The following is a 16,169-nucleotide window of genomic DNA, read 5'->3' as shown; positions in this document are numbered from 1 at the left end:
TCATGCTGGCTCCAGAAAATAATATGTTAGCATTATTAATTAAGATCAATAATTCGACGCTCCAGCTCCCCTGTCATAATGCGTTCATATTCACAACTCAGACACAAGACAATTGGCGATAAAAGCTGTTGCTCACGAAAAATGTTTGGGTCAAAAATGAATTTAAGGAGACAATCTGAGATATGTCACAAGTCCAGGACAAATTATATATCAACTAGCCATCGACTTTCCCATCGAACCATCAACGAGTGAGACTCATTACCTCAGTACGTGAGTAAAACTCCTAAGGATGCTACAGGTGATCTGAGATTGACAATGTCTTTACATCTAACAATTTTATTATCGAAGTATAACAACACAGTTAAGTCGGAAATGAAGGAGTCCGAATATATGTTTGGAAAGCCATCGATATATCGGAAGGTGTTTGGTCTAAGCTGGCTAGCAGAAGCAAGGGATACTCAGTCCGACATACCCACTCGTAATCTGGTGTGGATGCGCGGCCGAGTGACTTCAACTAGGGTGTGTCCGGTAAAACCAGTAAGGTAAATATCAATGTCAAAGACTTACAGAACTATTTATTTTGGGGATTTATTTGCCTCCACACTCCATTTCAAATAGTTCGAATGGTTGTGGACGGAATAGAAGAAGCTTTCACTTAACAAGCTTCCGTGTCTAGTAACAGTGAATCACCAATACCTCCAGGCAGGAACCTAGGTATATTAAAGATAATAGGAAAAAAAGAAATTGGTAAATAATAATATGTTATCCTTAGTCCTTAGGAATAGGTGAAGTTTCCTCATAAAGAACTCCTGAGAAGTCGCTTGGACTAGCACAGATGGAGGCGAATTCCAGCATTTGACAACTCTTAAGGAGTAGAAGTTGTGTCCACAGTCCGTTCTGCTATGCTGGGTCTCCAGTTTCTGGGTGTTACCCCTCAGGTTATTATTGTGACTAAGCTTAAGTAGATGTTTATGGAGATTACCAGAAGTGTCAAGGATAATGTAAGTCATAAAAAGGTCACCCCTAAGACGCCTGTACTCTAACGGGTAAAGTTTAAGTGATTGGAGGCGCTCTTCAGAAGGTTTGAATTTGAGTCCACGAACTGATTTCATGACTCGACGTTAGATACGCTCCGGAGTGTCCTTATCCTTTTGGAGGGAAGGAGGAAATACTATGTTTCCTTACTCCAAATAGGGACAAATGAAACTGTTGAAGATTATGAGTAAAGTTCTACCTCCAAACTGTCCCAAAATGCGCATCAATGTTACCAGTGCAAGGTTTGCTTGAAAGGCGTTTTTGTCATAGTTAGCGTACGATTTCAAGTCGTAGGGTACCAACACTCCCTAACCTTTTTTGACTTGACATACCTGTAGAAAGGAGTTTCCTAAGTTGTAACTATAGTCTGCAACATGTCGCAGATGGACTACTTTACACTTTGAAGCGTTGAATGTAAGTCCGTTGTCGTCTGCCAAACTTTGAAGTCAAGTCAGGTCCTCCTGAAGTGCCAGTATATCCTCTTGGTTGCGTATCTCTCTCCAAAGTTCTATATCAGGTCCTAGTATTGAACCCTGGGGGGCCCCACATGGATTTCCATAGCCTGAGAGAAAGTGAAGATAACCCGGACCTTAAAATGTCGATTTTTTAGATATGAAGCGAGCCAGTCAATTAAAGGTGGTTTGATACCCAATCGTCTAAGCTTATTGATAATACATATATGGTTGACCCTATCAAAAGCTTTTGAGAAATCAAGGTAAATAGTGTCAACCTTCCTCTTACGATCATGGATGCTTGTTCATCTGTCCACCGCAGTCAGCAGGTTCGTTATACGAGAGTGACCCTTCCTGAAACCGTGCTGTTGGGGTGAGAGGGACTTAAGGGATAATACGTAGCCGTGCATCCCATAGCATATCAGGGACTCCATAATTTTAGAAGGTATGGAGAGAAGGGACACTGGTCGGTAGCTTGAGGGTTCGCTGCTTGTCGATGCTTTGAAAATTGGTGTGATATGAGCCAGCTTTCAAAGTTCCGGTAGTTTGCTTCGACTTAGCGAGTGTGAAATCATCACACTAAGCGGGGTTGCCAGGATTGAAGCTGCTTCCGTCAGTATAGCAGATTGAACCATATCCGGACCGGGAGAAGTGTCTTTTCTTAAGTGCTGCAGTTTACGGAACACCAGGTCAGCGCTCAGGATCACTTCGGAAAGTCCTGTTGAGGTTCAGACGAAGCTTTCATCAGTGTAGTTGATGTGGGTCGGTTGAGATGTCCGAGAGTATTGTTCAGCCAAAAGATTAGCGACATCACCGTCGTTATTGGTCGAACCATTAGGACCTAGTAGTTGGGAAACTCCAATTTCGGCTTGCCAAAGAGAAGCTGTGTAACGGAATAAGCTTCTCGGATTGCAGACAACTTTATCGGTAAGCTTGGTCTGGCACTGAAGCCGGTCTTATCTTATTGCTTTTGTGCATATGTTTCTGATACATTTGTATTGCCTGAAGGCGGCGCTGTTATCAGTTCGTTTATATTCAGCCCGACAGTGCCCTTTGTGGTTTAGCAAACGAAGAGTGCGGTTCTTGATGATTGTAGGTTGTTTGTAGCTCTTTGGGACCGTTTGAGGAACTGAATGCTTAGTAGCGCATAACAGCCTATGCAGTAAGAAATCCCAACGAGCATGCACTTCAATTTGAGGGTGAATATCCCAATCCACCTGTTGTAGATAGTCGTGTAAAGCTAACACATTCAACCGTTTGAAATTTCAGTGCCTGTTATTGGTAGGATATCTCATCACAGTTCTGCTGACAAAAGTTCAGGATATAATGGCGTGATCGGTTTCACACAGGGGAGCCAGAATTGAGAGGTCGTTGACCAGGGATTCTTCATTTGTGAATACCCAGTCTAAGCGCAACGGCGTCTGACTGTTTCTGCAAGAAGTTGCTGACTTCATACTTTCGAATCATCCCAGATCCTCAATGAGGTTGAAGAACCGATCTTCAGTAGAGTTTTCACCTCTAATATAGGTATGTTCCGCGAAGTTGACTCTAGGAAGATTGAAGTCCCCTAGAATCAGGATATGAGAGAATCCGAGACGCATAGAGCAGTGGGCTTCCTATAGATGACCCCAACTAGACACCTTAAGGTGGTAGACAATCTTACTGAGCACCATGATGATTCATTTAGATTGAGAAACTCTTGGTTGTGAAGTTGGTGTACCTCCAGGCATGATCGTATGTATAATGCTACCCCACCCCCCATTCCTGTTTGTCTGTTGTTGCGAAACAAAGACATTTCAGGTACTGCTAGCTCCTGGTCCGTAATCTGAGAGAATATCCAAGTTCCGGATATTCCTATCAGATGAGCATCATTAGCGTTGCTAAGTTCACGTAGCTCATCCATCTTATTTGGCAAACTCGCGGCGTTCATGTATAAGCAGTTTATGCTTTCAATTTGGAACGCATCAGCTTCCTGTTTGTCTGTATGAACAGGTAGCCTACCTATGCAAGGTTTTCCGAGTTGATAGTCCCTGTCCTCTACACGTTTTTTTATAATCAAGACAGTCCACAAGTGGTATTGTCAGCTCCGGCTTGCCTTTGTGCTTGATCCTGGTATCGTGTGGCCTATCCGGATGCATATGGATTCCAGTTGGCAACCAAGGTCTGTTGGCACGAAATGCTTCCAGAGTTAGAGCCGCCATATGAGAGGATGGGAAGGTTATATTCATTAGCTGGGGTCTAGAGTCTCCTTCTTTCTTGGCTAACCTCGTCACCTGTTGAGTCAGTATGTTTTTGTACGTTTTGTCGACATATTCGGGAGGAAGTTGTATCAGCTGTGATGTGAACATTGCCAGAACTCACACGGGACACCTAGCCTCCTGTCTTTTCCAAATTGAGACCGAAACTTTGCGCTGTTATGTTCGAAAGGGCAACAAATATAAAAGACAATGTGCTCGATAAAATTGTAGATGTAAAAGTACCTCTGAAAAACAAGTCCAATTTGTGTTAATTTAACTGAAATTAAATTCAACTCAAGTGAAAACAGTATTCTTGGAGAGCGATAAATAATCAGAACTATCGAATCTCGTCTGGGGAAAAGTATACCGTTAAACTTTTAAACATCGCGCACTGTGTAATCTAACGAAACACATAGTATTATCACATTTCGCTGATACGTGCAAAGTGATACTATATCTTCTCATAAACAAAAATGACAAAATTCATGTACATTGCCTGATTTCTATCTTGAAAATGTAAACTGACCTAGTTGAATTGATTAAGCGGTGTTTCGTAATACGCGTTGAACTGTTTGCTTGATCTATAACGGATGAGCAGCTATGATACATTCCCATTTAAAAGCAATTATCAAGTATCAAATCTACTTGGATCCGGAGCATATGGACGCGTTTTCAAAGGGACATCTTTAAATGGAACGACGGTTGCATTAAAAGAAATACTGATCCCTACTGATGATGAAGGCATTCCACTGAGCACTCTACGTGAACTTAGTGTTCTAAAGAAGGTGCAGTCCTATAATTGCCCTTATCTCGTGCAGTATGTTCGATTTCTCAGCATTACTTTCGCTTCAGAATGCTTGACATTTCATTAAAAAAACAAGATACAGGGATATCGATTTACATTGTTTTCGAGTTTGTTGATTGTGATTTAGCTCGTTTCCTTTCTCACCATGTACCTTCGACTGGCCTTCCACCTGAAACCATCAGGGTAAGTTCAAGATTCGGTAGTTTCATTTTTATACGTACACATGAGTTGTTACAGTTCTGTAGTTAAATAGATGAATGTATAACCAATATACTGATCTCATTATGGTAGTTACTGGTACACACAATGATACATCAGTGTATCACGCTTTAACCGACAGTCTTAGCCTTGACAGGAGGTAAAGACCTTTTTGTTGTGAACTGAATGAAATCATGACACTTCACAACCATTGGCTAAGGGGCTTTTGTCTGGCCGACCAAATAGTAATGACTTTTGATTGCAGCATATTTAGTTGAAAGGCACATATGACGTTTGTATTGTTTACTCAATTACATTTTTATTTTAAGAGTGTTCTGAAACTCATTCAGGTTTATCATTTTTATGTTGCTTTCTTCGTCAAAGTCTCCAAACCTGAATGGTGCAACCTAGGGTATCCTGCATGGTTGGTTTAGTGACTTAACCTTCATTTTGCTTTCAAAATCACCCGTGATATGACTATGGGGTTTGATAAGGAATGATTGATATTATTGAGTAAGAAACCAAATGAGACTGTTGGAATCACGGAGCTATAAAATATTGATTTGAACCACAATCAGTGAGACTATAAGTTATGGACGACCCTTGAGCGACTCTAGACTGACCTTGAGAGTGTCCACCTAATAACTAGGACCAAATAAAGGTTATAAACCTGTGTGAAGAATTAGGATTAATATTTACAGTCGATAGTTAGAGTTAGGGATTAGATATGGGTTTTCATCACGAACTGATATTGGCTTTAATGCCAAAACGGTACTGTGCCAAATGGATGAGTGAATTCCGCTCCAAAATCCAAGACATGTTATCTTATACGTGATTGGTTCGTCCATAAATTATAGTCTCGCCTCACAATCTAATAATGCTTCGAATAGTTATCTGAACTCTGTCTAGCTACATCGAAAACGATTGTAAGGGCACTTCTGGTCATTTTTAAAAATCTCATTTGATACTGCTCAAGTCTAAATCTTTTAGTTTTTCTGTACTTAAAGTAAACTAGGCGTTTTGTGCAACTGTAAGCATGTTTTTTTGCTCTTTATTTTAGAATTTATCTGAACAGTTGCTCCGTGGTACTGATTTCCTTCATTCACATAGAATAATTCATCGTGATCTTAAACCGGCTAATATTCTTATCAATAGGGAAACTTTGCGCTTGAAGATAACTGACTTTGGTTTATCTCGTGTACTCGGCTGGGAGTCTTCACTTACACCGATTGTTGTTACATTGTGGTATCGGTCTCCGGAGATTTTAATTCAATCTGAATACTTATCACCTTGTGATATATGGGCTGCCGGTTGTATCATAGCAGAGTTATTTAACTTACAGGCAATTTTCCGTGCAGATACAGAACTAGAGATGTTAAAACTCATATTTCAGTAAGCTATCTGGTCTTTAAAATTCAATAATCATATATGATATTTTAGAGTTATTGGATTTCCTGCCCAAAATGAATGGCCTGCATTGTCTTATTTGAAACGATCTAATTTTCACTTCAACTCTTCTGGTTCAAAATTACGTTCGTGTATCAAAACTAACGATAAATCTGCACTCGAATTACTTGAAGTGTGTAAAAAATTATGTAATTTTCATGCATATATTACGTTCTTATTCATAATTTTATCTTGATATCGTATATAATTATCTTCAAAGTAAATAGGTTTGTTTTTGCAGGTTAGCTGAGTATGGTTTTGTAATTGCAAGTATACTGCTGAAATCCATAAGTATTTAGACACGATACATTGCAAAATCTACTTTTTATTAAATCATTTAAAAAAACATGAACTAATCAGTCTCGTTATTAAGGTAGTCTGATACTCACCCCAAAGTCGAGTTGGTTAATTCAAATGTGTACATCTAAACAACTTAGAAAATCATATGCAATAAGTCAGATGGATAATACATAGCTCCTGGATTTATTTCTTAAACTTAGTGGAAGTTTAGTATTTCAAGTCTCATCGCATAAAAATAACATGAAATATCGTGAGAATTCATGCAATTATTAAAAAGATCAACTTGTGATAATTTGGAAAACCTCTTCTCATATATGATAATTTTATCTAAAGGGGATTCAAAAACATTTTAAAATAATTATCACTACTCTTTGCTTAGAGTGGTAGCCTAATTGTTAGTAAATTTATCTTCCAGCTACTAAAATAATTTCAAGGCTCGTTCTCCACTTTATTTTAGAAAGTTAAATAGTACCGCTAGCATTCATGCAAAGTCCAGCTTAAAGTTAAGTAGATGAAGTTGTACTTGGTATTGAGCTAATTAAAGATCTACTGCCCAAGTGAAAGACTTTAGTAGAGTTCTGTTCTATGATCTAAAAAGGTTTCAAGGTCAACAATTACCAATTAACATCAATGTAGAGAGGGCGAATGGTTAGTCATGGAAAAATTTGAATACCTCACTTCTACCTGGAGTTCGTGTCGGTGATTTTGTTTAGAAAAACAATAAAAGCTCCACGATTGCGCTTAATTAATTATATTAATGATAATTATTAGCTGGGCATATCGGACCAATTATCATTATTATTACTTCTGTTTCACTGCTTCAATAAGCATGCCGTAAACCAACTGTTTGTGTTAGACAAAACTGAGATACAATGAGCTGTAGTTTGTTGGTTAAATCACTCAGTTTTCAATCAGTAAGATTCATTTTCACACTCCACTTCACATACTTGAAGTCGGTTATTTCACTTTTAATTGTATCGCTGATGTTGTTGACAACCAAGTGTATAAACTTGCATTCAGTCACTACCATTGGTCCACCAAACAATTTGGTATTACTTCATCTTAATTTTATTTGCCGCTCAGTCAATCAGTGAGCCACAACATAAAGCCTGTACGTACCAGAAATTCAAATAAAAAAGTTTAGACTGATGTTTTTTTCACAGTAAAGATTAAAGAATAACAAAGTAGTTTTGTCATATAACAGATCTGGCGAATTATTTTAATTTTCTTTGTATGACTACTTTTCGCATACATAATGCATCGTAACTCGTATCCTAATTTCTATACATTTACAGCTAATGATTCAGTTCAATCCAAAAAAGCGAATCACTGCCTTCGATGCACTTTCACTACCGTATTTTCATCCTACTGTCACCAGTAGTACTAATACCGGTGGATCCGTTCAAAACCGTATTCAACACATTGAAACTGCTCTACATAAGCCATTATTAAGAAGTGCAAATGCTTCTCGATCAAATGGACGACAATCCCGCTACTCTGTGAATGCAATTTATCCTACACAGTCATGTGCGGCTGCATTGTCTTCTTATTTCCAGAATAATTTGCCTTCTGCAGTTAATTTTCGCCCATGTCCCGTTGGTGGTGGCGGCATTGATGAAGTTGATGGTTGTGTTCCAGTAACAAATGCTCAAACTGTACCTCACACACTTCACTCAACATTTAATCATTTAGCTAATTCTGCACTTACAAATGACCAAATAATTTCTACTTCGTGTAGTTCTGATATTGATCAGCATCAGCGTAATTTGATTATATCAGTTGTAAATAATGCCATTAGTGATACCTCATCATCTGTACCCTTAAATAACATTGACCGTAATTCTACCACACCACCTAGGAGACCGCTAACTCGACAACAAACTAAATCTATCCGAAGGCATACACAACCCACTAGAACCTGTCTTATGGAAAACAATTACGGAGTGAATAGTTCACAGAAAATTGGAAACCAGAAGACATGCAAAAACTCCATTGAAATCTTATCAGATAATACAGCCGTACAAAAGCCAAATAATACAGACCCTTTAAATGTAACAAGTCACGTAGTTAGACAGAAGAAAATAGCTCGCCGTCGAACAGTCATGGGGGTTGTAGAGGTAATATTGTTCACTAATAATTTCCATACCTTTTTGTAATACACTTTCAGATAAAGTTTGATTCTTAAAAAACCAATCTTAGGATCACTTCGTATGTCAGTCAGCTACAACGTAGGATCAGGCACATGTATGCATCGGTCCAAGTTGCCATACCTCATTAGCACAACAAGATGAACACCGAATTCATATTAGTTAATTTAATGGTGGTAATATATAAAAGGAAGATTGTATATAAGGATATAGTACAAGAAGAAAGAGAGATATAAAGTAATTTTAATCTCATCGTTTAAAGGAAGACAAAGAGTGTATACACCTACCCCATTGTGATCGATTCTGAGCCATGTCACACAGAGTCTCCAACGATTGGTTACAATAGCCACGCGGACCCCAACCAAGTAGTGTGTATCTATCAACGTGGCTCAGACCACAAGTTAGTGACTTTATGGACAGATGCCACGTTTTGGTTTGACCGCCCCTAACTCTAACTTCGGATGTCAAGACAATGCATCGATTTGCTTTATTCTGTATTGTTTGCTTGGTGAGATACTTATCGGAAAAGCATTCATTTACTCATAAGCAACATAGAACCTGGGGGAAATGTGCATCGCCCTAAGTTACCACATCACGTCAACACATTGAGACGAATAACAAAGAAATAGTAGTAGTACCGGTGATCGTATGAAAGATTAGACATAATCAATGTGGTTGGAGAAAAAAGAGTAAATTTACAAAATAAAAAGCAGGATCTAGATGTAAACAAGAAATGAATACATTCGTATCATTTCAACCCCATTCTTCAGCCATGTCACCTGAAGTCTCTGACCTTTGGTTATGACAATTGTGCTGATCCCAACCAAGTAGTCGATATTCCACCTACACACCTCACTTCAACCACGGACTTTAACATCCTATGTTTTAGTTTGGCCTCCCTTACCTTTCTCCCAGTCTATTTCTATACCAACCAATACCACATATTGAAATAGGTAATGGTTGGACTTACGTAACACGTGTTATAGCTCCCTCAGCAAATAGAAGTTTGCGGTCTCACCAACCAGTTTTTTAACTTTACCGAAAAGTCATTGACAGTTGGACTGAACCATGTTAACAGATGTAGACTACCTGGATGGGGTTCGCGTGATCATAACCAGTGGTTAGAGACTTTAAATAACACTACTCGAAATCTTTTATAATGGCTCAGGTGCGTTCATTCTGTCTTTCCCTGGATTTCTCATAACTTTTTTATTTTACTAATTTTTATTTTCTCGAGTCGTAACTTCAATGCCTGGTCTCTTCTATTACCAATAGTACTGTTATTGTCTCTACTATTCTAGGATTTTCCCTAACAATTCCATCCCTCTGTGGTAATAGGGTGTGGCAACTTGGTCATGTGTGCGTTGACTTTTACATATTCTTGCATATTTCCTGTAAGTGAACATTTTAGTTTGCTTAATTTCATCATAGACCTACTACTGAAAATAACGCTCTCACCGACTAGATTTTGAGGAATCGATCTACCAGGAATTCCATTTATTAGCTTAGAATAAGCAAATGACAGTTCCATTTGATGTAGACACTGATAAAATGCAGTCTTTTGGTAGCATTGAGCAGCAATACCAGGATGTTCGGGATGCATTCTTCCCCCCTAAATGCAAATTGTTGCTTCAGGAGTGGCCTGGGTCAACACTTGAACTAAGGATAGGGAGTTAAGTAGTCAAACGCGTCGACAACACTTATCTTGGAAGTCTAATCAGCCCCAATAGGTTGGTGTCTGACGAAATCTCAGCACGGATTCAAAAAGCCCGTTTAGATTTCGTAGATTTACGTCACCTATGACGAAGGCGAGTTATCCGTATATCAGTTAAGGGACGATTATACTGCGCAGCAATTCGTTCTGTTTCACTTTACGGCCGCGAAACGTGACCATTAAGAGTAGGAGATACTCGTAAGTTACTTGTATTTGATCACAGATGTCTTAGAAATATTGCTCGCATCCACTGGGATCACCGGGTAAGTAATAGGGATGTTAGACTCAAGGTGTTTGGGAATGATGGTAAATCAGTTGATGAGGTTGTAACTCTTCCTCAACTGAAATGATTGGGCCGAATGTTGCTCATGCCTGAACACCGGTTACCACAACGCTCAATCTTTGAATAGCGTTGGAAACGGTTGGAAGAAAATTAGGGGCGGCCAAACCAAAACGTGGCATCAGTCCATAAAGTCATTAACTTGTGGTCTGAGCCATGTTGGTAGATACACACTACTTGGTTGGGGTCCGCGTGACAATCGCACTATTCTAATATGTAATATTTATAGTATTATGAAACTGCTTCTTAGATGATTGTTATCAATTATCATTGAAGTGTTATTCTTGATTTGATATTTTTTGTTCATTGATACCTATTCATAAAAGGTATCTGTAGTGTTTATATGGTTGTTCCTCCATCTTGAAATTTCAAACCTGCGTCATTCACTGTTACAAACATTAATAGCTAAAGTGGTTAAGTAACTGTAGATATCATACTGAACTTCAGTGGTTGAAGACAACAAACATCCGATTACTTTGTTTATCGTTTCGGTCAAATTGCCAGCTTGATCAATAGAGGGTCTACTGAGCTTTAACGGTTACAAGACTTGATACTAGTTAGTAGCTAGCTGACAGTACTATTCCTCAATAGTCTGTGATAAACTTTCAATATGTTAAAAAAGGTATTCCAGTGTCGAGCGGTTAGACTGTAAGCTACATTCTTACTGGTTTTAAAACAGTGATACTAATGAAATTCTCAAGTATCTTGGAAATTTCAAAGATCTTACCACAATTTACTACATTTTCTGTTAAAAGTCAGTTCATCCTTACATCAGATATGGCATAGGTTTGAACACCTAACCAAAGCTCGTGAAGAGCAGACTAGAGAAAACCAGGCTGGTTTTCGACCTGGACGTGTTTGTATAGACCAGATATTCACCCTACGTCAGGTCCTAGAACATAGACACACATTCAGACGTCCCACAATCGTAGTATTTCTTGACCTTAAGGCGGCATTTGACTCCGTTGACCGTGAGGTTCTATGGCAGTGTTTGTCAGTGAAAGGAGTACCAAAGAAGTACATTAACCTCATAAAGGCTCTCTACTCGAACACAACTGGTCAAGTTAGAACCTATGGCGAACTATCATCAGAATCGGTCACCTCAAGTGGTGTTCGTCAGGGCTGTCCACTCTCTCCATTCTTGTTTAACTTTGTTGTTGACGTGCTTTTAGAGATAACACTTTCATCATCTAAATCTTCAGGAGTTGAACTTTTACCGGGAGGCTCACTTGTTGACTTAGAATATGCCGACGACATAGTTTTATTTGGTGAAGACGCTGACAAAATGCAGAGTCTTCTGACTACTATAAGCAACTATGCAGGCATGTTCGGGATGCGATTCTCTCCCTCGAAGTGCAAAATGTTACTTCAGGATTGGGTTGCATCGACACCTGAACTAATGATAGGGAGTGAAGTAGTTGAGCGTGTTGACTGCTTCACTTATCTTGGGAGTCTCATCAGCCCTTGTGATCTGGTGTGTGACGAAATCTCAGCACGGATACAGAAGGCTCGTCTAGCTTTCGCCAACTTGCGTCATTTATGGCGTAGGCGAGATGTCCGTCTAGCAACAAAAGGACGGGTTTACTGTGCAGCAGTTCGTTTCGTCCTACTTTATGGCTGTGAAACATGGCTGGTAAGAGTAGAGGATATTCGTAGGCTGCTAGTATTCGATCATAAGTGTCTTCGAGGCATTGCTCGTATATCCTGGGACCATCGAGTAAATAATGCAGATGTTAGGAAACGGGTACTAGGTAAGGATGGCAAATCGATTGATGAAGTAGTGAAACTTCATCAGTTGAGGTGGCTGGGACACGTGTTACGTTTGCCCAACCACCGACTGCCCCGAATAGCAATGTTTTATCGTGTAGGAGTAGGGTGGAAGAAAGTTAGGGGCGGCCAGACCAAAACGTAGCACAAATCCATGAAGTCAGTGACAATTGGACTGAGCCATGTTGGTAGGTGTAGACTACCTGGTTGGGATTTGCGAGATGATAGCAACCGATGGTTAGAGACCCTGAATGACATGACTCAAAATCGTTTGCAATGGCGAAGGTGCATTCATTCTTTGTGTTCTACCTAATTCTAATCTTCTGAATTCTTCATATCCCTTTATTTGTTCTGTTTTCAAATTTATTTCACTGTATTATACTCCTTCAATAACATCTTAAAACCCTAATCTTTCCGATTACTGCTTATACTCTTACTACTTCTACCACTATGGGATTTGAATCGACAACTGCATCTCTGTGCTAATGTGGTATGGCAACTCGAACTGATGTACGTACGTACGAAGTTCTACGTTGTGACTGACTGATAGGTTTGTAAATATTTGATTATTGATCAACGTAATTTGATTAACAACTTAGTAATAATAATAATATTTAATTTGTTTATTTCTATAGACAGCTAATTCTTCAACTAAACAAATAAAGAAAATAGAAACAAATAATAGAAATACTAGAAAATCTAAAGAAGCTACACCTCTTAGAAGAACATTAATGCCAAGTAAAGTGGAGAACTCTATCAATTATATTGATACTACTTTACCTTATGTTTCACTTAATCGAGAAGAAATTTGCCATAATAAACCAATATTCACTGTTACTACTACTTCTGGTATTAATGTTACTACTGAATCAAATGAATCGAAGCGAAAAGAGATTACTGGAAGAATTCTTCAACACAATAATGATATTGATCGAATTTCAGAAAATTGTCAACAATTTTTATCACAACCTACTATTGATCATCATCGTTATCAATATTATTCTCATCAAGTTCGATCAAGTTCACGATATTCACTTGGACCTACTACATCATTATCTTCCAATTCTATTTTGCATTCCATTCATGAACATGAAAACTCTTCTAGTAATAATAATAATCATAAGAAAAAGATGAGAGAAACAAAATTAATTGGCGATAATCAACAAATATTAATGAAGTCAACTAGTCATCCACCATTAACTATTGAATTAGATGATGATAATGATGATAATAATGAGAACTATTGTTTATCAGAGAGGAGTAATTCGACTAAAAACACATCAACGACAACAACGACATCAGAGACACTAACCAAGACAACAATAACATTATGTTCTCCATCAAAATTACCTCGTGTTAATGATCAATTTTCTTCAAATACTCTTGTTAATACATCCCTATTACAATCAACCAATCATACAAAATGTATAAAATCACTTACAACACATCATTTTCTTAAACAAGGAAATATTAACATCGATGAAGAGGATACAACGGATGATGAAATTGATTCAGATGATATTGATGAAAATCAACCAGCTAATACAAGTCTTGGTATTAATACAGCAATGACTGGTTTAGCTCTAGTTAATAGTCATAGTAATAGTAATTCTAGTCAATATAAGAATACTACTACTGCTACTACTACTACTACTATTCTTAGTAATAATAATAGTGGTAGTAATAGTACTACTAATAGTTGTAATAATAGTATAAATAAAAGGGAGAATGATAATAATCCTTCCACCATTTCGACATCAACAACGGCAATTAGTAATAATGATGGTGAATCAGATAATAAGACAATTCCTGTCTCATTATCTAGTAGTGTTACAGTTCAATTGACAGCTTGCTCATTAGATCAGTTTCTATTTAAATAAATAGAGATTATGAAATACCTTTATTTTGTTTTACAATGATTATTATTAACGGCTTGCATTTTTTTGTTTGGTTTTTACTTTCTACCTTCCTTTCATAAAAATCATCGGTAAAGGGAGAAAATGAAATGCATTGCATTTTTCATACTACTAATAACACTACTTATTAAGTTCTTGTTTTGTTTTAATTTAACTAATTAAATTCAGTTTTGTTGAATTTTTTGGGATACTAATTTTTTTTCTTTAGTGCATTTAATTGTCATTGTAAACACTACTACCTATTCTTAGTAGTATGTACGTACGTACGAAGTTCTGCATTGTGACCCACTAACTGACTGATTCATTATATTTGGGTTTTTTTTTATATGGAGTATTTTATTTTTGTACGATTATTTTTCTTCAGTTATTCATGAACTCGGTGCCTTCACTTATATGATTCCATGTATTTTGATACAATCTGTTTGTTTATTTATTTAATGTGCCTTATTATTATGAGTTGTAAATGTCAACAGCATTTTCCCAAAAGTTTCTTTTTGTCAATAATCAAATATACTACTGAAAAGATGTTTGTTATTGTTTTGTTTTTTCTTCCATAAATCCATTCTTTCTCGGTGTCATTCATTAATCGAAGCTTCAAGTTCTGAAGTCTTCTTGTTCTTTCTTCAAAAGATGTTTGTTATTGTTTTGTTTTTTCTTCCATAAATCCATTCTTTCTCGGTGTCATTCATTAATCGAAGCTTCAAGTTCTGAAGTCTTCTTGTTCTTTCTTCAAAAGATGTTTGTTATTGTTTTGTTTTTTCTTCCATAAATCCATTCTTTCTCGGTGTCATTCATTAATCGAAGCTTCAAGTTCTGAAGTCTTCTTGTTCTTTGTTTTAAATCAGCTAGAATAATTACACTTATTAGAGTTACTATTTTGTCTTATCATTATTGTATATATATATATATACACTTATCGTTACGTCGTTCCCCTCGGTGGGGGGGGTTTCTTCGGTGAAAACAACAACAGAAAGAAAATTGAATTTTGAAAAATATTCCATTTTGTCCATTATGTAAGAATAATGAAAGTTTATTATTTAACATTATTATTAGTATTATAGTAATATATATATTTTTTTGTAATGTTATGTACTTTATCGAAACTGCATATTATATATGTGTATAGAGTGAGGTGAGTTAATATCTAATGATGACAATGATAATGGTAGTGCATAATTAGAATGAATTCATAGTGAGTAGAGACCAGTTATGAGAAAAAAGGTCTATGTGTGTGTGTTTGTTTACCATAACGGGTTTCTTGTTTCACTTTGTTGTTGTGTACGAATTGTTGATCTTATTGGTCGATCATCGTCAACTTGAGCTCCTTTGTTTTGTTTTTTTTTTTAGAAAAAAGATTCAAATAAAAATAGAATACGTGTGAATGAAATGATAAATAAGTAGCGATTAATAGAAAGCTCTGTTGGTTTTAAAGTGGTTAGAAGCGTTCAACAGAAAACCCTATCTGATCTAGGTTTCTCGGTAGTTGGCACTCTTCAGTATGGCATACCTGCAGTTTTGACTCAACTGCGGTCGCCTGTAGAATTCGGACCTAGATTCGCAAACCTTATGTTCTGAAATGTTACTGCTAAGCGATTCAGGCCACGATTGATCTTTAACTTCAATACAAGTTTACATAGGTTTTGAATCCGACAAATACCTTATATTCCTAAAACTAGAATTGGCTCCAACCATTATCTAAAATCAGAATATAACTCATTGTAATTTCAAGTTGTTTATACTATTTGTCAGGCCGATATGATTCTATCATCTGTAAAGATTAGGCATACATTACTTTGTAAGCAGAGATGGATA

General features: G+C 37.3%; 1 protein-coding gene across 1 annotated transcript; it reads left to right on the top strand.

Annotated features, from left to right (window-relative positions):
* Positions 1–4,314: 4,314 nt before the first annotated feature.
* Smp_172700 (serine/threonine kinase) lies at positions 4,315–14,321 on the top strand (the record flags this gene model as incomplete). The annotated part of the gene is made up of 6 exons (XM_018795175.1): positions 4,315–4,541; positions 4,577–4,712; positions 5,788–6,119; positions 6,168–6,306; positions 7,769–8,590; positions 13,077–14,321. 6 exons carry the CDS (start codon positions 4,315–4,317, stop codon positions 14,319–14,321), a joined length of 2,901 nt encoding a protein of 966 aa, XP_018649514.1.
* Between the last annotated feature and the right edge of the window lie 1,848 nt (positions 14,322–16,169).

This window comes from Schistosoma mansoni, chromosome 1, assembly GCF_000237925.1.
Source record: "Schistosoma mansoni strain Puerto Rico chromosome 1, complete genome".
NCBI lineage: Eukaryota > Metazoa > Platyhelminthes > Trematoda > Strigeidida > Schistosomatidae > Schistosoma > Schistosoma mansoni.
The sequence above is the reverse complement of the archived record's forward strand: the minus strand, read 5'-3'. Positions and strand labels throughout refer to the sequence as shown.